The sequence below is a fragment of the Nematolebias whitei genome, chromosome 3, assembly GCF_014905685.2.
Source record: "Nematolebias whitei isolate Nwh7 chromosome 3, NemWhi1, whole genome shotgun sequence".
Taxonomy (NCBI): domain Eukaryota; kingdom Metazoa; phylum Chordata; class Actinopteri; order Cyprinodontiformes; family Rivulidae; genus Nematolebias; species Nematolebias whitei.
Genome location: NC_056500.1, coordinates 22988156 through 23011800, shown reverse-complemented (window position 1 = coordinate 23011800; position 23645 = coordinate 22988156). Strand labels below are relative to the sequence as shown.

Genomic DNA, 23645 nt, shown 5'->3' with positions numbered 1-23645 from the left:
TTTTTATTCCAAATGGCCGTTTAATCCGATTACTTATGTCCATGTAAACATAACTAGTGAGACACTAACTTTATGCTGTAGATTCTTGCAGAAGCAGTAACTTTCTACAATCCCACCTGTTACCAGGCAACTGCTTCCGATGAAGAAGTAATTGTGAATTTGTTAATTTTCACACTCCAGTATTTTTTAAAACAAACAAATACAATGCCATGTGTTAATCAGTGAGCCTAGAAGCCCCCTCGTTAGACGCAACGTGCTTTCAGTTTGTGGGGTTAGCAAACTTTACATTTCTCTTACAGACGTGAGTAAGGTGCAAAAAAATCTTGTTTGAATCAGGACAAGAACTGGTGTGGGATATTTTTATAAAAATTAAAGAAAATTTAGCTGAAAGTAAGGAAGCAAGCTGATGTAAATAAGGACGTTTGGAAATGAAAACTTTTAACTAGTTGTGTAAAATAAAAAATAAAAATGTATTAATTGTGTTGATAGCGTGATTTGCTCTCCAGCCTGCCGTACAGTGAGGTGCTCCATGTCAGGGGAACAATCTGGAGGAATTAAAGGGAACACTTTCAGCTAACCCCGGGCAATCAGAGCATCTCAGCGACTTCCTCGCCTTTGTCAGAACAAAATGAAACGGGTAACGAGAGGAGGAGTGCGATGAGTGTTTTCCTCCTTTCATAAGCTTTCCTTTAGTGGGTGTTACGAGGTACTCTCGCCTGGTGACATGCGGCGACACCAGTTTGTGTATGGGAGCAGGTTTCATGTCTGTTTGTGGCAATCTGACGCGGTTCTTTTCCATCTCAGAGAGCTGTCCCTCCCCAGCTCCTGACACCTCTCGCTGGGGAGACGGAGCTTCAGCGTCGGCCTCATTAAGGCCTCCACTGTCTGGCTAATGAATCGATTGTGTGCTATCAGTGCTCCTGGCTGGCGCTCCCACAGTGCCGCTTTGCGCCTCCTCTGGGGGCCTCCCTTCCACTGAGCTCTTAATCAGGAAACAGCCCTAATTACCCTGCCTCCCTCTTCCTCTTCCCCTCACCCTTTTTCTCTTTCTTCCACTCTCTGTCTCTCGCTGCTCGTTTTTCCAATTTTATCTTTACACTCCACCGCCCTCTTTCTTTGTCTTCCTTATCTTGTGTTTTTTTATTCTGCCTCCCTCCCTGCTATCATGCCTCATTTGTGGAGCTAAAAATGGGAGGAGGAGGAGGGGAGGGGGAGGGTGGGGACGTTTAAAACCATCTACAATAGCTTATATGACAGCTGAGTGTTGTGGGTCAGGACAGAGGTGCTGTTGCTGCTGATCAGGTAGGGTTGACAGGAAACCTAATTGCCCAATTTGTATAAACTCCGAAAAAGAAATGAAAAATAAAAGACAAAAAAAAAAAGATAGTTGTTTTCTTCTCCTGGCCGTCAGTACACCACCTCATACACCGTGGCCTTCTTGTCCCCGGAGCCCGTCACTATGTACTTGTCGTCCGGGGAGACGTCACAGCTCAGCACAGACGACGACTCCTTGGACTGCGAGCGGGGGAGGAGGGGGACGATGGACCAAAACAGACACAAAGAAAGAGATGTTAGGAAAGATATGACTAAACATTTAATACTTAACCACACAAGACATTTGCATTTCAAAGCTGGCAGCAATTATTTCCAAACACACTTCTGCACAGCTCCAGGATGCTGACTCATCCATCTGCTTCAACATGAGACAAACCGCTTGGATTTTTATTTTCTCCAGTGAGACGCTGCCTTATTAGGTGCAGCTTGGTGTGTCGCCAGAACAGATTTGATGGCTTGCATGAACTGACAAAATGCGGCTTTTTATTCGCTTCTTGCCACCCTGAGTGTCAGAAAGTCAAACCTGGTTTTAGATCCATCTAAAGCTCCTTCAGCTCCAACCCTCCACAATCATTCATCCTTTCACCCCTGACTTTCCTCCTCCTCCTGCTCCTTTCTTCACTCGGAGCTCTTCTCTAAACTTGCACAACAATCCACAGCGGGGCCAACAATTATCAAAGCACCAGTGAGTGTTCTTTAAGACTGGATTTCCTATCTTAAACCAAGATAGCACGAGGCGAAAAGTCCACTAGGAAGAAGTGACTGACTAAAGGGATGAAAGTTCAACAAAACATTAACACACAAATATACAGGTGCTGGTCATAAAATTATATCAAGTTGATTTATTTCAATAATTCCATTCAAAAAGTGAAACTTGTATATTATATTCATTCAGTACACAAAGACTGACATATTTCAACTGTTTATTTCTTTTAATGTTGATGATTATAACTGACAACTAATGAAAACCCCAAATTCACTATCTCAGAAAATTAGAACATTACTTAAGACCAATAAAAAAATGATTTTTATAAATGTTGGCCAACTGAAAAGTATGAACATGAAAAGTATGGGCATGTACAGCACTCAATACTTAGTTGGGGCTCCTTTTGTCTGGATTACTGCACCAATGCGGCGTGGCATGGAGTCGATCAGTCTGTGGCTCTGCTCAGGTGTTATGAGAGCACAGGTTGCTCTGATGGTGGCCTTCAGCTCTTCTGAATTGTTGGGTCTGGCATATAGCATCTTCCTCTTCACAATACCCAGTTTGCTGGCCAATTAAGAACAGGAATACCGTGGTCCTTAAACCAGGTACTGGTAGCTTTGGCACTGTGTGCAGGTGCCAAATCCTGTTGGAAAACGAAATCTGCATCTCCATAAAGTTGGTCAGCAGCAGGAAGCATGAAGTGCTCTAAAACTTCCTGGTAGATGGCTGTGTTGACCTTGGACCTCAGAAAACACAGTGGACCAACACCAGCAGATGACATCGCACCCTAAACCATCACTGACTGTGGAAACTTGACACTGGACCTCAAGCAACGTGGATTCTGTGCCTCTCCTCTCTTCCTTCAGACTCTGGAACCTTGATTTCCGAAGGAAATGCAAAATTTACTTTAATCAGAGAACATAACTTTGGACCACTCAGCAGCAGTCCCAGGCAAGATGCTTCTGACACAGTCTCTTGTTCAAGAGTGGCTTGACACAAGGAATGTGACAGCTGAAACCTATGTCTTGCATACGTCTGTGTGTGGTGGTTCTTGAAGCACTGACTCCAGCTGTAGTCCACTCTTTGTGAATGTCCCCCACATTTTAGCATGGGTTTTGTTTCACCATCCTCTCCAGGGTGCAGTTATCCCTATTGCTTGTACACTTTTTTTCTACCACATCTTTTCCTTCCCTTCATCTCTCTATTAATGTGCTTGGACACAGAGCTCTGTGAACAGCCAGCCTATTTAGCAATGACCTTTTGTGTCTTGCCCTCCTTGTGCAAGGTGTCAATGGTCATCGTTTGGACAACTGTCAAGTCAGCAGTCTTCCCCATGATTGTGTACTCTACAGAACTAGACTGAGAGACAATTTAAAGGCATTTGCAGGTGTTTTGAGTTAATTAGCTGATTAGAGTGTGGCACCAGGTGTCTTTATTATGGAACCTTTTCACAATGTTCTAATTTTCTGAGATAGTGAAATTGGGGTTTTCATTTGTTGTCAGTTATAATCATCAACATTAAAAGAAATAAACATTTGAAATATATCAGTCTGTGTGTAATGAATGAATATAATATACAAGTTTCACTTTTTGAATGGAATTACTGAAATAAATCAACTTTTTCATGATATTATAATTTTATGACCAGCACCTGTATACACCCACTGTTAAATACAACACTTATAAGACCTTAAATATCAAAATATCTACAAGTTATTTTGTGATAACAAAGGTCATATTTGTTTTTTTTTTAACTATGTGTATATATATGTGCGTATAAAAATATATATATATATATATATATATATATATATATTATATATATAAAAAGGTGTTTTAAATCTGTCCCACACTCTTGCAATATTCTAAACAATGCTTCTAAACTCTAAAAGCTCTAACTGAGCACAGAATGTCATGATTTCAGCTCCCTGCCTCCACTGCTTTCAGCCACCTGCAAGCGTTCTTGGTCACGCCCACATTTCCACTCTGCACAGAGAACAGCTGATCAGCTGTTCAGCAGCAGGAGGATGGTTATCCTGGAGGATAGGCTGCACAATGGTGCAGGAGGAAGCTTTTTCTGCAGCTCTGAGCTGCACAAATGTGCAGCAGGTGCTAAATAATTCAAAGTAATTTATTTTAAATAAATATTTCATGCCGATTGTGCAGCTCATCCATCAATCAGCCAATTGCGTATCATGTATAATCTTATTTTGAAAAACAGCAATAGAGCGAGTCCGTGATAAACAAACCGCAAAGTAGTGAGGGACTACTGTATACCCATCTGCTCAAAACAGACTCATTTTCAGGATGCTGTTTAATACACTTTATTATATTATAGTATTACTGTTTAGCGAAATATATATACAGTATATATAAACAGCTAATTTCAGCTGTTTTCAGATAAATTAAAGATTTTTTGTGGTAATTTCTGCTTCTTTCAGGGTAACTGAGCAAACATGTGCTCTTTCCACTTGTGATAGTTTATTATTTTTTCTGTATTTCAGCTTTTTGATGTTTTTTTTCCATTTCTGTCTTTGTTTCCTTTTAGCTTCTTTTTTTACATGTATTGCTTTTTCTCATCTTTTTAGATTTTTATTCAGCTAACTTAATCTTTTTTCAGCATGTTTTTAGTTGTTTTCTGCTTTTTGTACATCTTGGAGCTTCATCTTTCCAAGTTTCAGCTATTAATATTTTTCAAGTAAGTTTCAGCTTTTTAAGCAGTTTTCAGCAAGTTCTTCTGCAATAAGCATTCACACTGCATTTGCATAGGAAATGCAATTTCTAGTTGCAATTGCTGCAATACGTGTTAAAATAAAATAAAAATCATCCAAAAAGCAAGAAAAATATATAGTGCATATTACAAGGAAGACAAAAGGAAAAGACTGTTTTAAAAAAAAAAAAAGGTCAAAGAAAGTCAGGAAATAAGTTCAAACCGATTAGGAGAAAAGGATTAACATGAAAAAGGACAGAGGAAGAAAGAACAATAAATGGAGTTCCAAGGAGAAAAAAGGAGAGATGAGTGAAGCTTTAAAGAGAAGCAAGGAGACAGAAACAAGAAAGGACAGCAATAAATTGAGGAGGAGGAGGAGGAGGAGGAGGAGGAGGAGGAGGAGAGCAGCTCTGTACAACACAGTGAAGTGAGGGAGCTGTTTGGCAGAAGCAGCGTTTGGCATTTGGATAACAAAGAGAGACCGCTGCTTCTTTCGGTCCACGGGGAGAGACAGGAGCCGCCAACCCTGCTGCCCACTGCAGCTTACACAAATATGACAAACACACACAACTCAGCTTAAATGGACCTTCATCTTCATCTTCTCTAGTTTCATTCACACTCAAATGGACAGGCTCAGCTAAATTTACTGAATTCCTGCATGTACCTAATTCAACATTTACTCAAATAAGGCAACTGATCAAGGTCCAATTATGACATTAATTTATGTATGTGTGTGTTTTTGTTTCATTTTTTTTTCATTTAGCCTTTATTTATCCAGGTTAGTCTCATTGAGCCACGAGAACTCATTTTCAAGAGAGACCTGTTTAGGGAGCACATGGTGGGGGTTAAGGGCCTTGCTCATGGGCCCAGAGTGGGGCGAATGAGGGTGGGGGCAAGTGTGGGTGTTTCACCTACCTCACCCACAATTTTGATGTTGTCGGGGCCGGGGCGTGAACCGGCGATCTTCGGATCACAGGCCCACCTCTCTAACCTCTGCGCCACCACTCCCCACAGGTTACATTGTGGAGACCAACTGCTCCTTGTGGGGACCAAAGTCTGGTTCCCATTAGGATAAGTCTCATTGGGTGGTTAGGGTCAGGGTTAGACATGTACTAGTAATGGTTAGGTTTAGGGTAAGGGTCAGGGTTAGGCTATAGAAATGAATGGAAGTTAAAAGGGCCTTCTCATACTCCGCTCCTGTTTCCTGGAATATCTTGCAAAAAGATTTGAAGCTCTCAAACTTGACCTCTCTAAGTGGCTTTAAGAATCTGTTGGACTCCAGGCAAGGACCAATGCAGACATGTTCCTGTTTTTAGTTTTCTACATTCGCCTTATAATCTAGCTGCTTTTGCTATTTTTTTGCCATCTTACTTTAATTTGTATTAAAAAAATAAAGAAAATCTGTAAGCCTCTTTTATGATTGTCTATTGTTGTCGCTGTTGTCCATTGTTGTCATCATTCTTTGTTGAAATCAGGTCTCTCTTGTAAATGAGTCCTTGAGGCTCAATGGGATTAACCTGTCAAAATAAAGGTTGAATGAAAAATGCAAAGTCCCCACAAAGTACAAATGCAAGAACGCGCGTGTGTGTGTGTCAGTCAGGCAAATTTAGAATTAGGGACAGGAAGCTGATCTGTTTCAACTCAGAATCTGATGGCTTTTGAAGTCCAAACCTGCATCTAAATTAGCATTTGATCCTGTATAAACTATGCACTGAGTAGAAACATGCTGCTCAACCCTCACCTGGAAGATACTCGCTCCATATGGTGTCCTCCATGCATTAAGCAGATTGTCTTTTCCTGTGCTCACGAACCACTTTCCTGTAGATAAACATGGTGCATGTTACAAAGCATCTAGAGACAGCCACGAGGACCAGTATGGCTGCAGAAAATCCCCGTCGTGTGTGCGTTCAGTGTTTGTACCGCAGTAGGCGAACTTGAGTGAGAGGACGCAACTCTCGTGGAGGTGCAGCTGGTACTTGTCAGGTTTGGAGACGTGCAGGACTTCCACGTTGCTGCTCTCCATCCCCACAGTGAGCCACTCGCCTGTCGGACAGTAGCCCAGAGAGAAGATCTGGAAATGAAGGGACGGGGTAAAGCAAAAGGGAAGGAAGAACGATAGAACGGAGGATAAGGTTGATTGAAAGAAGAGAACAATGAATGAAGGCAGCGAAAGCGGAATGAGGTATTAAGTGGAATGATTGGACATCCAAGAGACGAGATAGAGGCATCGAGGGGAAACGGGTAGGTAGGGAAGTTAAGAAGGGTAAGGTAAATACAGAGGGGATTAAATAAACGAGTAAGATTGAGAGAAAGGAAGGTGGCAGATGTAGGAAGATAAAAGAAACAGAGAAAGTCATTACATGGTGGATCGAAACTCATTTGACAACAGTGGTCAGCTCGATCAGCCTGTTTTGACAGTGACGAGTCGGAGTCCGATGTTTGTGTGTAAACCTGTGAGGTGAGCTGCTGTTCATACTTTAATCTATCTCTGCCAGGGGGCTAATATGATGTATATTTGTAGTTCCTACATTTTCTCAGTGCACTTCTCTGAATACGTATGACCAGGTGTGTTTCTACCTTTTGCCTCACATTAAGCTGCAACGCATCAACCTGTGTTCGTGTGCGAGTTATTATGCTTCGTACCTGTGAGGTGAAGTCGTGCTGCTGCAGCTGTCGTCCCTCCCGGAGGTCCCAGCAGCGCACTGTGTTGTCCAGCCCTCCGGTCCACAGTTTGGTGCCGTCGTTGGAGATGTCGATGCAGCTTGCCCCGTCTGTGTGGCCCTGGAACTGCCTGCAGGACGAGACACACAAAAACGGCTGAGCTCAAACATACACCTGCAAGTATAGAAATCCTACAGACTCTGTCTCCTGTGTGTGTTTCTGTGCTTCTTTTCTGCTGGAGGTGTCAAAATGAGTATTTTAAATCCTCACTCTCTGCAGCACCTACGCCCTCAGCCCACCCACACACACGCCTCATACACCTAAAAATCAACACCTTCTTTCCATTCTTCTGTTTTCCTGTCTTACCAAATTCTTAGAGTCAGTCTGGTTATTCCACCTGTTTCTCCTCATTTGTTACTATTTTTATCTTCTATTACTCGGTTCCCCTATACTCTTCCTTTCACATCCTGACGTTATTATTGCCAACAAACCTGATTTTTTTTTTAAACCTTAATTGTACCAGGAAAAAAATCCATTGAGATTATTAATCTCTTTTATAAAGATGTCCTGGGGTTGGGTTGTTGGGTTCTTACCGGACCAGCGTCTGGTTGTGGAGGTCCCAGACGACGATGTTGCCATCACTGCAGCAGGAGAAGCAGACCTTGTTGTCAGGTGAGATGGCCAGGGCGTAGCAGGCTGGAGCGGATGACGTTAGCTCTGCCTTGATGCGAGGAGTGGGCGTGGCCAAATCCCAGATGGACAGTGTGCTGGCCTCGCCGCCAACAATCAAGGTTCGTCCATCAGGGAGGATCTTGCAGGAGCGGATGTAGTTATCCCTGTTCTGATTGGATGAGATTTTTTTTTTTGTAATCTGTTGCAGCTTCTGTTATTTATTACGATGGAGTATTAGGGCTACGCTGAGAAAAAATTTACATTACAAGAAAAAAAGTCATAAAATTATGAGAATAAAGTCATAATTTTACTAGAATAAAGTTGTAATGTTACAGAACTCCGACATGAAAAAGCATTTTACAACTGTGGTAAAATGATGAATGTTGAGCATCTTATTAAATTATACTTTGGTATTGGTTTTACAAATAAGGAAATAATTAATCTCTTAGCACTTCAGCATCAGATTATTATCAGAATCAAGATTTTGAAACGATTGTGCAAACAACTATGTCTGTTCCGCAGAAAGAATCACACGGATTTGGAAAGATATTGCTTCTTTTGTGGAAGAGGAGCATTTTGGCAGTGGTCGACTGCAAGGCTGTAGGTGGTTACATCTGCGGACCATTCACAGAGGTTTATTATTTTGACTGTATTCTAGTACAATTTTATTCTCATATTACGACTATATTCTCGTATTATTTCGACTTTATTCTCGTAATATTATGACTTTATTGTCATACAACTTTATTCACATAATATTTCAACTTTATTCTTGTAATATGACTTTATTCTTGTGTTATTTCAACTTTATTCTAGTACGACTTTATTCTTGTAATACGAATTTATTCTTATAATAGTATGACTTTATTGTCGTACAACTTTATTCTCGTAATATTTCAACTTTATTTTTGTAATACGACTTTATTCTTATAATAGTATGACTTTATTCTCGTAATATTATGACTTTATTGTCGTACAACTTTATTCTCATAATATTTCAACTTTATTCTCGTAATATTATGACTTTTGTTTCTCTTAATGTAATTTTTTTTCTTAGCGTGGCCCTAATACGCCGTCATAATTTATTGCTTTACTAGGTTAGATTTTTTGTTTTTGCCATGCTCTAAGAAATATTATTACATTTTTTTCACAGACACTATGGATAAAATATCAAATTTAACTACTTGTTGTAACTTGTGTGCATTAATAAGTATGTGTTTGGTGTTAATCCTTGTTTGAGTTTTTGTGTTTGTCCTCCTCATCACGTCTCACCAGACAGTCCAGTTGGGCCATAGGACTCTTGCTTCCTGGCTGGCTGATGTCCCACACCTTGACGCAGCCCTTGCCTCCGGTGTAAACGTGGCGCGTCGAGGTGCTGATGGTGACGGCGCATACCACCTCTCCGTGGCTCAGTGTGTGGATCTGACGGGCGTGACGCGGGATCCCCGGACCGAGCAGGGCGTCGGGGGGAAACGGCACCGGCTGCATCTGACCGTCTGCGCTCACGTGGAACGAGTAGGCGCTGAGACGGAGACAGAAGGGAGAGGGGATCTAAATAAAGTCGATCTTAAGGGATGAAACAGCTGCAGCTAAAATCAAGCTGTGACGGAGTCTGTAGTGAAATGTGCCAGGGAACTAGATGAAAAATCAATCAATCAGCGTGTGAAAGCTACGGGTAAACACAGAAGATTCAATAACAATCTCACAGATGTCGGAGTGAAAGTCTGATGTCACTGTCACATCTTTGACACTCTGGCAATATTTTTTTTCAAATTCAGGCAATTACTGAACTCAGAGCAGCTGTGGACACGAATGCATAATGGCAGATTGTGTTAGAGGGCAGACTTGGTGTGGCGCTGCTAATGGCTGATCAATACTGGAGCGGCTGGAAGCCAAGGCTGTTTTATGATTTCTAATTAGCAGCACAACAATGATCTGCTTCTCTGCAGAAAAGAAGAAAAACGTCACAATTTACAAGCTGCCAAAGACAGAAAAAAAGGTGCAAACGTGCTGCGAACATCAAAAATTTTACATTTCCTGAATGGATTGAGCTCAGGTTTGATGCAGGTTAAACAAAGAAATAAGCCACTATTCCAATCTAAACATTTCCAGAATTTGCACTGAATGCAGTAAATAAATTAAATTAAATAATAATTTAAAAATGTATTTAAATCATATGCAGTCATAAACACAAAGTGTAAACATACTGTACATACAAATCACACTAAGATAACATAAAAGTTCATTCTTTACTAATAATGTATTCATAAACTATCCAAGGTTCCATTTAAAAAGATCTTTCCAAAGCATGATAGATTTAAAAATAAACTTTAAAAAAACTGGGAATATTCTAAAAAGCATCTTGCCGCTGTACATCAAGTCACAATATTTCTGCCTCTAAAGCACAAAAGGGCACTAAAGCAACAAATGTTTTTTTTTATTTATTTTAACCTAAACATTAGAATTTTTGGCTTTGGCTCTAATGATTCAAAGATTAATTGGAAACACAATTTCAAAATAAAGAAACTGGATAAAAAGCAAATGTGATGCAATACGTTTGAAACTAAGAAACATTAAATTGTTGCTCCAGGACTTAAAACAAATGTAGACAAGAAATGAAATAAACAGAATCATGATCCTGTTTTTCATTATCCATTTTATTAATATTTTTGAAAATCTTTCTTGTACACAGGAGCAAATGTTACATATGTGAGTGCACATTTGAGGGGTTTACTAACGGTTTTCCACCAGAGGAACCCGGCAGAGAGGAGGACAGCCCCGGAGCTCTAAGGTGAGAGCGAGAGTCGTACGCCACCTGGAGGGAAGAAAGACAAAAACTAAGTTTGACACACTTTTCAAGCCAGGTATCGAAAATAAAAGCATTTGAATTGACTCAATTAAATCCATTTTCCCAACGAGGACATCAAATGTTGAATTTATTTCCATGGACGTATAATTATGAGCAGTGGTGGACAAAGTACTCAACTCTGGTACTTAAATTAAAGTATTTATACTCATGGTCAAATTTATTCAACTACAATTAAAAGTTGCTCAGACTGAAGTCAAAGTACTGAAGTACTTATTTTTGAAAACACGTAAATTTTCAAAAGTACATGCATAAAAAAAATACAAATGATATTTTCTAATATCAGTACACTGCTGTATTGTTTTGAGTGATTTTACAGAACATTGTAACTCTCTGAAACCACCTGATGATGTATTGTCACGTAGAACCACTCGAACACCACATGCCTTAATAAAACCAGTGAACTAAAAATAATATCTTCTGTGCATTTTACTTGTTTGTGGAAAGTCATGGAAATCCTAACAGATGATGCACATTTAGTCTTTTCCTCAGCTTCAGTATTCATACACCACATTGTATGTGTGTAAAAGTGCATGTATTGACAGCAACAACTTAGCACAGGAGAGGAAACAGTAACACTAACTGAAAGTGCTGCCATACTTAACATAGAAGCTGACAAAACATGGAATGTTCTGCACAGATGAATCTAGTAGAATACCTGAATCAACAACTGGCCAACTGCATTTAAAGAAAACAAAAAACAGCAACAGCAGATTACAAAGCTGAGCCAAAAGAAACGAGAAGCTTCCTAGAAATGTAGTGGAGTGAAAGTCATAAGTTCCCCTTAAAAAAACCACAAATACTCAAGTAAAGGTACTCTGAAAATATACTTAAGTACAGTACTCAAGTAAATGTGCTCTGTTAGTGTCCACCACTGATTATGAGTCAGGAAACTGTGATTGACCTGTTATCTTTGGGCTTACAGACACGATACTACAGTTTGAAGGTACCACGCAGGAATGTTCAGTAAAAAAATAAAACTCTTTCAGCTGCATCATTTATCTTCCCTACAACTGTCGCTCTCTGTGAAAGTGGATTAGAGAATGTAAACATGACAACTTTAAGCGTATAATGAATGCACTGCACTGATACAGACAATGCAGAGTCAATTTATCAAACATTTCACTGGTGCGATGACGGTCGGAGAGCTGGATCTGAACAATAAATCAAAGCCTGGCAGAGAGGAATGCATCAGCCACGGCTCACCAAGGGGCTGCGGGAGTAGGCGCCGGCTGCCGCGCTGATCTGCGGGGAGAGAGTGAGCGCCCCTCCGAATCCTCCCGGGCTGGCCAGCTCCCCGTTCAGTCCTGCGTGGGACACCACGCCAAAATGAGCCGGGTATGAACCGGGGGGCACAGACATGGGACTGCGGAGAGCTGGGGAGGACAGGGAAAGAGGAAGGAGTGGTTGAAGGATGGGGAGGAAGACGGGCAGCGATGCTCCAAACACGAATGAAAAACCTCCTTCATGGTTAAAGTTTCAGACAGTCAAATACAATCGTTTCCACTGTGGGTCATGAGAGGATTTAATATTAAAACTTGCTAAAGAGCAAACATGTAAATGAAATATAAAAACTGAAGGATCGGAGGTGGTGTGAGGTGGACAGGAGGTCAGGAAACGTTCATTCAAAGAGCCTTGTTTTCAAGCTCAATCAACTTTTTCCAGATGTGTTCTATTAAAATGGCTAAAACTAAAAATGTTTATAAACTGTCTACATTAATAGCGGAGTTGTGTGACTCCATTAAAACTAAGCTTCATAGACACACAAGCAGTAGTGTAAATGGATGTAGCAGTTTGGAAGACTTATAAACACATTATTTTCCAGTAGTTATACCATCAAAGACACTTAATTTTTAAACATCAGCAGTTTTGTGAGTCTCACCAAGAGGGTCTGCACTGGATGCTGCTTTGCTAACTAGGCGAAGGCAGGAGGTGCTGGGGCCTGGAGCTCCAGGAGCTCCTGGTGCTCCGGGGGTAAGAGCCTCACGGTGGGACGGGGACGGGGTGCCAGATTTGGACAACGGAGACTGGGACTTATCCATCTGTGGAGGAGCCAAACAGAAATAATCATAATTTTTAAATGTGTCTTGATTTGGTCTCGATGGTGGACGAACTGCTTTTGCAACATCAGTTTAATAAGACATTTAATCATTTCTGTAAAATAGTTTGAGCTCTTTTTCTTCCTTACAGCAACTCACAATATGTTAATAATTAGCAACCAAAGAGTACAACGTGAAAAACATGACACATTACTATAATGAAGCAATATTTTCATTATAAACATAAAAGTGTGCAGTGCTGTATTTTCCGAACTATAAGTCACTCCGGAGAATAGGTCGCATCAGTCAAAAAATGTCTCATGAAGAGGAAAAAACAATATATAAGTCGCTTTGGAGTCACAGGACTGGCCAAACTATGAAAAAAAGTGTGACTTATAGTCCGGAAAATACGGTAATAAACTGCTTTAGCAGACTTAAAAGTTGCCTTTCCATCCAGAAGAAGGGCAGGAACTCTTTCGGTCGTTGTCTCAGGTTCGTACCTGTGCAGGGTCCTTGGTCTTCCCTGGGGTGGGGCTGCAAGGGTTTGGTGTGGAAGGGGTCTCTCCGGCACTCGAGGAGCCAGGGAGCTCCTTTCTCAGGGCAGGTGCTCGGTCCAGCCCGTTCCCATGAGGAGAATGAGGCAGGCTGCCCGCAGGAGAGTTAGGCTCCTGAGCAACAAAGAAAAAATAAGATTTAATGTGTCAAGCTTTTATAAATGTAGTCCCTCCAGTCTCAAGTGACACGAAGAGTTTATTGTCTGCCTGTCTTTGTTCTTAAAGTTTCCACGTTCTTTAAACAAGATATATTGTTTAAAAATCACTTTCTACTTTGATTTACTATGCATATGTTTGTGACACTTTGATTAAAGAGTTTTGTTTCTTCTTCATTTTATCGTCCCTTTTCTGGTTCATTATAATGTTAAATATTCTCCTGTAGTTCAGCAGGTTTTTAGTTTCTCAGTAATCTTATGTTGGGGTTACAGCTGGTTTAAGAGCTTAATGACAAATCCTCCAAGTAAGTGACAAAATGGAGCCCAATGTAGTGTTAGAAGTTTAATCTTGCTGGAGGCCCGGTCTGGTCTAGTCTGACTCATAACCTGGTTCAGAACAGATCCAGTCTCAGCAGCTCACAATGAGCGATCCCAGGGTCAACACCCGATAAGGAGTCATTTTTGTTTGCTTGCTTCCAACACTTAGATTTGCACATCACCCTATTATCCACCATCAGAGACAGATAAGACCAGTTTGCTCACACATCCACTGATACACTCTGACAGGCTGTGCCCGCCCCGGATGTGAAGGCGGAGCCAAGAGCCAACATAAGCTGGGGCGTTCTTTTGCACGAGGCCTCTGGTTCCTGGTTATGACAGGTCGGACGGATGCCTCAGCGCTGAGCTTGTAACTTTTCCTGCCTTACTGACATTAAATGGTAAATAGAATTTACCTCTCCTGATTTTATTGAGTTCGTGTGAGTTTTCTCTCCACCTGAGAACAAAAGAACCGGAAGGGTGCCATGGCTGACAGTAGTGAAAACATCACAATGCATCATGATAATCGCCATTATGACTTTGTACATAACTATTGATTATAATTCTGCATGGGCAAACTGAAAAAAATCAGATCATCTTTAAATAATTTAAAAGCCAAAAAAAACAACCTCCAGCTCTAAGAGTTTGTAACAGTATGAGAACCATACTGTGCTAAATCTGTCTAAAGAGGTTAAAACTCCCTAAATCCTTGCTGCTGCCTGCAGAAAAAAATGTGTAGTTAAACAACAAATACTGTAAATCCTTTCCACTGTAACTTCATTTGTATAAATTATAAATGTACAATTTAGGCTTTTTATGAAATATATATATAACAGGACATTCATCCATCCTCTTCAGCTCGAGGCATATTAACTTACTGTATGTGCTTTTTTCTGTCTGTAAATATGATAAGATGGTACCAATCAGAGATAGTACCAAGTTTAACCAACAAAATCAAATAAAAACTTAAATTAGAGTTTGGAGTACTAAAGTTTTAAATTTTAATACTGAAGCTCTCGACCTTGACCTCCCTAAGGGATTTTAAACAACTGTTAAGTTTAATGCAAAAATTAATGCAGACATGTTCCTGTTTTTAGTATTTTACACCGTTTTATAATGTAGCTGCTTTTTTTATTTTATTGTATATCACTTCTTTTATATACTTTTCCTTTTATATGCTTTCACATGAATGTTTATTGTTGTGTGGACCTCAGTTATGGTTTTTGTTAAAACAGGTCTCTCTTGTAAATGAGTCCTCGTGACTCACTGAGACCAACCTGAATAAATAAAGGTTGAATGAATGAAAAGTCACTGCTGCTCTGCAGGCTGACTGGTTCAGTTGTGTTTAGTTGCAGATATTAAAGGTTTGATCTTTGCTCCTGATTCTTCTAAAACAGACCCAACTCAAACTCTTCACCGTGCGTCGTGTGTTTGTGAGACAGAGACTGTCGATGCTGCAGCAGCGTGTGGACCTGGTGATAATGTGGCTGTTACAGATGCTTTCATTACCGGAGCGCTGGAGTAAGCACATCTCTCTGGGTCGCAGCGATTAGAACAGACGTTGTCGTGCGTATGCACATACACACGCATGCACAGTAAGATCATGGTTTTCTCATCTTCGTTTGTCAAGAACAAAAGTCATAACTCATGTATTTCATGTTCAAGCAAACAAGAAGATTAAAAAAATAAATAAAAATCTACACAAACACAACTCGCTCCTTTTTGTTTTATTACCCTTATTTGTCATTTTTCTTTCCCCTCTGATTGTGCACCAGTTTTCAAATTTCACCAGAGACCCGTTTTGAATCGTGCCTGACATAAAACTATAGAAGGCTTAGATGAAACGTAGTTTTGGTGCACGGCGTGAAGTATTTAAAGAACTAAAATATTCCTGTGGCATGAATGGCTTTGCATATTTTAGATGAGCCAGACTGCAGCTATCCAACGAGAGGAGGAAGGAGTGGAGTGAGTGCTGAGGAGAAAGAGACGGTGGAGAAATGGAGGAAGAGAAGCCTTAAGAGTGCAGGGGGAGGACAAAAATACACTCTGAGGAGGTAGATGAGAGGTGATGGGTAAACTATTTGTAAATGTGTGTGTGTGTGAGCATGTTTCACAAGAGGAGAGCTCAAACAGTGGCAGCTGATAATGAGCTTACACAAGAGTTCTCCTTATTTACAAGGAAACTGCAGCGGACAGCTGAACGAGCTGCAGACCTGCTGACTCGTTGCACATTCACATACAGATATGCAGCTACAGACTGTCCCTCGATGTGAGAGAGTGTGTGAATGTTTGTCTTGTTTGTCCCTACGATGGACTTGCGACCTGTCCAGGGTGTCCCCTGCCTCTTCCACAGCAGCTGCTGGAGACAGACACCAGCTCCCCGAGACTCATAAAGATGAAAGCGGGTAAAGAAAATGGAAGGACAGCATGCAGACATGCACACAGTTAGAAGCCAGAAGAACAAAAATACTATTCATCTGTTATGTTTGGAATTCTGCTCATCTGCTACTATTTCAATAGTTTGTTCAAGTCAAACAAAATATTTATTTTAAAACTGTGGTTTGAAAACAAGTCTAGAAGTGAATGTTTCCATTTATCCACTACATTCTTCACAAGTATAAATATATACATACATTTTCATTTTTGAGTGGGAGATAATCAGAATACAATAAATAAAAATAAAGCATTTAATCTGACTTTACTCAATATTGTGCACCCCCATGTCTTTTTCAGACAGCCGTCCAAATGAGTGCATCTGTGACTCGCTCTCAAACAAAATTATAAATCTAAAACATCGTTGTAACAGAACTGAGTCACATACATGGTTACATTTGAACACACTGTACCATTAAGTACTAAGGCAAAGTTCTAGTTCCATGCTGTGTCCAGCACTGGTCCTCCCACTGTTGGTTTATTTAAGTTTAAGCTGCAGGACAGAGGCAGGCAGCTTCTGTCTGACAAAGACAGCTCATTTAGTCATTTGTAGCTTAATAAAAACACAATCTGATCTATAGCAGAGATGTTTGGTTTTTGGATGTAGCAGTGATGGGATGCCGGGATGTAAAATGTTTGAATACTTCCATAGTGAATGTGAACATGATCAAATATTTCTCTAGACGGGGTCAAACATTTTGAGGTAGTCAGGGAAAATGAAACTTTCTTCCTCTGGGAAGTTTAACTTTTGTAATTGCAGGTATCTATAAGTGAACTTAAGAACTGGCTGAAACAATTTACATTAAAATAACAGTTCGTTGTCAGACTGCAGGTTTACTTGTGGTTCCTAGAGTTTCCAAAAGCAGAATGGGATGAAGATCTTTTAGTTATCAGGCTCCTCTCTTGTGGAACCAACTTCCAGTTTCTGTCCATAAGGCTGACACCTTGTCTACTTTTAAAACTAGGCTTCTTTCATTTTTGATAAATCATACCATACCATACCAATTTATTTATAAAGCACTTTAAACAGTGACAAAGCACACCAAAGTGCTGTACAGGGACAAACAGAACAAGCACACAGCAACAGATTACATAACAGGACACCAAAAAGTAGAAACCAACAAAAACAGTAATGGATAACAACAACAACCGCAACATGACCAACACAGTGTGATGCACACAGACTCAGCACAGATCACACAGTGCTGAAAGCCAGGGAATAAAAGTGTGTTTTTAAGCAAGATTTAAAAACTGTGAGGGAGGGGGCCTGTCTAACGAGCAGAGGTAACTCATTCCAAAGTCTTGGGCCTGCTACAGAGAAGGCCCTGTCACCTCTGCGCTTGAGACGAGTTCCTGGGACTGTGAGGAGCAACTGGTCTGCTGATCTAAGAGAACGTGGTGGGACATACGGCTGGAGCAGATCAGTAAGATAGGAGGGGGCAGAGCTGTTTAGTGATTTATAGACATACAAGAGTATTTTGAATTTGATTCGAAGGTGAACCGGAAGCCAGTGTAGGGAGGCCAAAACAGGTGTAATGTGCTCTCTTTTGCTTGTGCTGGTCAAAAACCGGGCTGCTGCATTTTGGACCAGTTGAAGTCTAGCTATGGAGGTCTGACTGATACCAAAAAGGAGTGAGTTGCAATAGTCGAACCTGGATGTAATGAATGCATGAATTACTGTCTCCAGGTTATTTTTGGACATTTTTGGAAATCCTATAGTTAGGGTCAGCTTGGGTTTCCTAAGCTATCCCTTTGTTATGCTGCTATAGGCTTAGACTGCTGGAGGACAAACTGACCACAGTTCCTCACTCTGCTGCTGTCTTTAAGTGCTCTACACTACCTGTTTGTATTTGTAACCATTTCTATCTTAACGTTTTTTTGTCTCTCCTCTATAGAAAGTACACCTGGACCTGTCATTCTGGGTTTATCTCTCCTTCCTGTTCTCTCAAACATCAGCTGGTCGAAGCAGATGCCTGCTCATCCTGAGCCTGGTTCTGCTGGAGGTTTCTAGCTGCATGTTTGCAGTCTGGATCTCACAAACGCTTTGCTTCACATCTGCAAAATTCACTGAGTTAGAGCCATTTTTGTGCAGGCTAAGTTTGAATTATCTCGACTCCAAAAGTTATCAGCTGTAGATGTACAGCCAAGGATTATTTACTGAAAGTTAAATGTGTTCAACAGTTCAAGAGATATTCTGCTAAAAGTTCAGACACACACACACAGGCATGGACAAAACGAACGTATCGCTTTGTCTGTGGGAAAAAAACCCATTTCTAAAGAAATATTTTCACTGAATGCAGCTCATGTTTACCTGGTAGGCCAGTTCTCCAAGCTTTTTCTTACTTATACAATAAAAAATAATTTTATTTATTCATATTTGACTTTCTGAGTCACGTCTGCAGGAATTTTAAAATATTGGTGAATACAAATCAGTGATTTTTGAATTGTGAAAGTAAATATAAATGCCTATTCATGTTAATTAATATTGAGTATTAGTTTAATTATAAACAAAGACAATTTATAATTCATATAATTTCCAGCAACAATCGTGGTACTGATGATGTGTCACCATAATGTAGGTTGTGTTGGATTTTATGTCACGTCAGTGGAGGCAGAATTGAGGAGGAAACACTGATACTTTCATCAAACTGTCCATATGTCATAATTATAATAATTAACAGACTCTGTGGCTGGATGAGCTCATACTTTGCATTCATATGTTTGAAATAAAATTAACCCAAGGGTGTGGGACTATGGACTCTTGTGTGAGATATTTTTGCAGCTATGTCTAATTTCGTCTGTAATTTAAAGCTTTAAACAAAACCAATTAACTGATATTATTAACTTGATTGATTAGACACCTAGCTGTAACGACTCACTGGCAGAGGAGAATCCCTCTGTGTTCACTGTTGATGCTTTTTCTGCAGAGCCTAAAAGAAAATTGCAACTATTACGCTTCTAAATACTATTTCACATTTACTGAAAAAAAAATTCTTGGCAAAAATATGAACTTAGTGCAGTTATTCACTAAAAACTGAAACCCCGAGTGATGTCGCTGAAGAGAAAACAAAATGATCTGCAAGTTGTTGAAACTCCTCACAGAACTGATGGAAAGACATTTGTGGAGTGATCCTTCCGAGTCGAGCCATGTGGAGTCTGAGAATATCAGAAATAAAAGCTGAGGACTCACCTCATTAGAGACGTCCACTACGAGATTGTCTTCGCTCTTGTCTCCATCACTGTCCTGAGGAGACAAAGAGGACGGGACAAATAAAACACAAACTTTCAGAGATATTTTCCCCGCTCCAACAGTCACAGTATTATGAAGGTGTAAATAAAGAGCTTTAATAATAAAGACACACACAGCAGCTGAAGTGCACACACAAAGATCAATATATCAATAGCACTGGCTGCTTGTTGCATCCTCTCACTGTCTGTCCTCCATGCAACATTTAACACACACACTGTGTTGACCATATATTATCACACACACACACACACACACCAATACAAACGTTACCTTTCTTCTCTCACATACACTCATCCCTCCATCCATGGCACATTCTTGCTCTTCACCCAGCCATGTCTCCATTTTTTTTTCTCTCCATTTTTTTTCTGGGGTGAAACGATGGCACTTAGTCGCCATGGCAACAACGCTTTGATGTGATCTGATATTTCTATTGACATCAGTGTGGAGTGACATCAGTACCTAATTATGCAGAGCCAAAACAGGACAAAGCCTTCAGCCTATCCCTGGAAGAAAAATACAAACGAGTGGGACAGACACTCGGGCGGACAGAAGAAGATGTGGAGGACGATTAAAAATAATTACAGATGAACTAAAACAAAATAGTGTGAAGACACGAAGGATAAGAGAAAAGCAGACAGAAAAAGAGAAGGAGTTATAAAGAGACAGAGAGAGATACTGAAGAGCAAGGAAGGCGAAAGGAGAGAAACGAGAGGTGAAATAACACTCGACAGAGAGAAAGAGAGGAGAGTGGTGCTCCTGCTCTGGACTAATGGGGAGGATTTGAGCTGTTTTTGTCGATGCCAAACTGATTTAGCCGGAGGCCATCTTCCAAGACAAACTCCTTGTGTCAATCAATCCTGCAGACTGCAAACACACAAGCATCTAATTCATTACAGCTATCTGCCTCGGCCATCTCTCCTCTGACATTACATCCCCTCGGGCTGCTTGCTCTTCCCCAGCAGACCCAAACAAACCAAACACCGCTCTAAAAGGTGACAGGCGCCCAATCCACCTGTGGCCTTTAGCGTCATGGGCAAACTCTTATGCACAAAACCATGCACAGGTGCAATAAAATGACTTTATGGTGTCGGAAGAGGCTTTAAAAAAAGCTAACTATGAAGTCTATATATATTCTAAATTTAGACGTGATTTTTTGACACTCAAGAAGCAAAAAGGAATATGTATATGGATGAGTCAATGTGGCTTGGGATGTGTAGCTATCGGAGTCATCCATAAAAAATACTAATTGCAAATTTACGATTATAAAGATGCACATATAAAGAATGCATACATAGGAGTGTGATGGGAGGGATTCTTTGTCATCGCAGCGCCTCCTCTTGGCCTCAGCTCCTCCCTGCATGGAAGAGTATCCTCCTGATGGGCCTTGGCGCTCCTCGGTCGGTTGGCTGTCTGTTGACGACACGGACTTACTCTGAAAAACCAAACAAGGACACAACAAAAGCATGACCGTCATCGTCAAACATCACAGCAGGAGCAGGCAATGGAAGATGGAGTGATGCCATAAAGATTCCCATTAGAGACCATCAATCCTCTTTTTCCAGGTAAAAACATACAGGACACCCACCCAGCTCTGATGTACGGGTAATGGTGTGAAAAAAAAATACTTGGGAGGGACACAGTAAGAAAAGCAAACGCAAGCACATGTTCATTTGTAGCTAAAGTAGCAGCACAGCCTATAAAGCTAATTAGTGTTCTGCCCTCGACACGCCGGTCTTTGTGTAAAATATGACCCTCATTATTGGGTAATAAAGCTGTGCAGGCATATTTACAATGCAGCCCTATACTAGTGCATACAGCTAAAGAAATTAAACCAGAGCATTGTGTTGTTCTAATGTTGGAGTAAAGACGAGAGGTTTACCGAGTCACACAGGAAGAACCACAACAGAGAAAAGAAACTGCACAAAGGAGTTCAGTGCAGTTCAAACATCCCTCTTCTCTGCTTTGAGCTGTTCCCCTTTTCTTTCTGCCTCTTTTTTTTTTTTATCCAAACATGTTTAATCAGAGTGGAGCTTTCTGGTAAACGCCAATCTTTCCTCTGCTTCCTGCCCATTTTTCACCAACACTTGTACTGCCTGTTCAGCACTAACTCCAACTCATGAGAGAAATAATGTTTCTTTCCCAGTTATTGACAAATGTAGTGTTTAGCAACCAAATCATGCTGTTTGTCTGTAGAGAACGAGAGAAAATAAAGACAGAAAGACTTATTTATTTTTATTTCACAATAGAGTAGTCCCTCGATTAGTGCAGGGGTTATATGCTCCAGATATCACCACAATAGGTGAAAAACCACAAAGTAGGAACGCTATACTTATTTTAGTATATTTATTTATTTTAGTATATATATATATATATATATATATATATATATATATATATATATATATATATATATATATATATATAGACCCTTTCCAAAAAATTAGAATATCATGGAAAAGTTGTTTAACTTCCATAATTCCATTCAAAAAGTTCATCTTTAATAGATGATAGATTCAGGGCCCACAATTTAAATGATTTCAAGTATTTATTTGTTTATTTTTACATAAATTGGGCTTCCAGCTCATGAAACCCATGAAAACAGAAATTCAAAAAAATTAGAATACTGCGGAGAAATCAGTCCAAATGTTGCAGGACATGAATGTTTTAAACTGAGTGTGACACTAATCATCTACTAAACTCAAAGCACTGCACAGATTTCCCTAGGTGTCATTAAATTGCTTCAGTTTGGTTCAATTGTCTCAGTTCGGTTCAATATGGGGAGGACTGCAGACATAACAACTGGCCAGAAGTCCATCATTGATACCCTCCATAGGATGGGTAAGCCACAAAAGTTCATAGCTAAGGAGGCTGGCTGTTCACAGAGTGCTGTGTCCAAGCACATCAATGGAAAGTCTAGTGGAAGGGAAAAATGTGGCAGGAGAAGATGCACCAGCAAAAGAGATGACTGTGGGCTTCAGTGGATTATCAAACAGAGAAGATTCCGACGCATTTGGGAGATGGGCTACAACTGTCGGGTTCCTTGGGTCAAGCCACTTTTGAACCTGAGCCAACATAGGAAGCGTCTCAACTGGGTCAAGGAGAAGAAGGACTGGACCGTTGGCCAGTGGTCCAAGGTCATCTTTTTTGATGAAAGTAAAGTGTGCCTTTCATTCAGAGGGTTCAAGGTCCAAGGGTTTGGAGGAAGAATGATGAGGAACAGAACCATACTGCTTGAGGTCCAGTGTGAAATTTCCACAGTCAGTCATGATTTGGGGTGCAATGTACGGTGAAGGTGTTGATAACCTCTTTCTTAAATCCAAGGTCACCGCAACAGTCTACCAGAATGTTTTAAGGACTTCATGATTCCTTCTTCTGAGGATCTGTATGGAGATGCAGATTTCATCTTCCAGCTGGACCTGGCCCCTGCCCATGCCGCCAGAAGCACCAAAACCTGGTTTGATGCCCATGCCACAGTGCTTGACTGGCCAGCCAACTCGCTGGACCTAAACCCCATTGAGAATCTATGAGGTATTCTCAAGAGGAAAAAGAGAGCCACCAGACCCAACAACAAAGAAGAGCTGACAGCAAGCATCAAGGAAATCTGGCCTTCCATAACTCCCAGTCAATGCCACAGACTGATTGCCTCAACCGAGGCAGTGATTAAGGCAAAGGGATTCCTAATCAAGTATTGAAGATTAACATATAGTTTTGAAAATACCATATTTTGATTGATTTGTTGTACTCCTAATTTCTTCTTGTTTTGTGCAAATACTGAGGAGTAGTGTGGGCTGATTTATCCACAGCATTCAAATTTTTTGAGTTCCTGTTTTTGTGGGTTTCATGAGCTAGAAGCCCATAAATCAACTTTTCCATGATATTCTAATTTTTTGGAAATGGTCTGTATATATATATATATATATATATATATATATATATATATATATAT

The 23645-nt window shown here is 40.4% G+C and overlaps 1 protein-coding gene across 1 annotated transcript in view; it reads right to left on the bottom strand.

Moving 5' to 3' along the window:
* Positions 1 to 246: 246 nt before the first annotated feature.
* tle2b (TLE family member 2, transcriptional corepressor b) overlaps positions 247 to 23645 on the bottom strand; it is a gene marked incomplete in the record, with an annotated part of 103630 nt that continues 80231 nt past the window's right edge. The window contains 12 exon segments of the mRNA XM_037698127.1: positions 247 to 1515; positions 6493 to 6569; positions 6672 to 6822; positions 7395 to 7542; positions 8006 to 8253; positions 9357 to 9606; positions 10823 to 10899; positions 12157 to 12326; positions 12833 to 12992; positions 13490 to 13657; positions 19640 to 19693; positions 20991 to 21131. Of these exon segments, the coding sequence (XP_037554055.1) occupies positions 1408 to 1515; positions 6493 to 6569; positions 6672 to 6822; positions 7395 to 7542; positions 8006 to 8253; positions 9357 to 9606; positions 10823 to 10899; positions 12157 to 12326; positions 12833 to 12992; positions 13490 to 13657; positions 19640 to 19693; positions 20991 to 21131 (1752 nt within the window).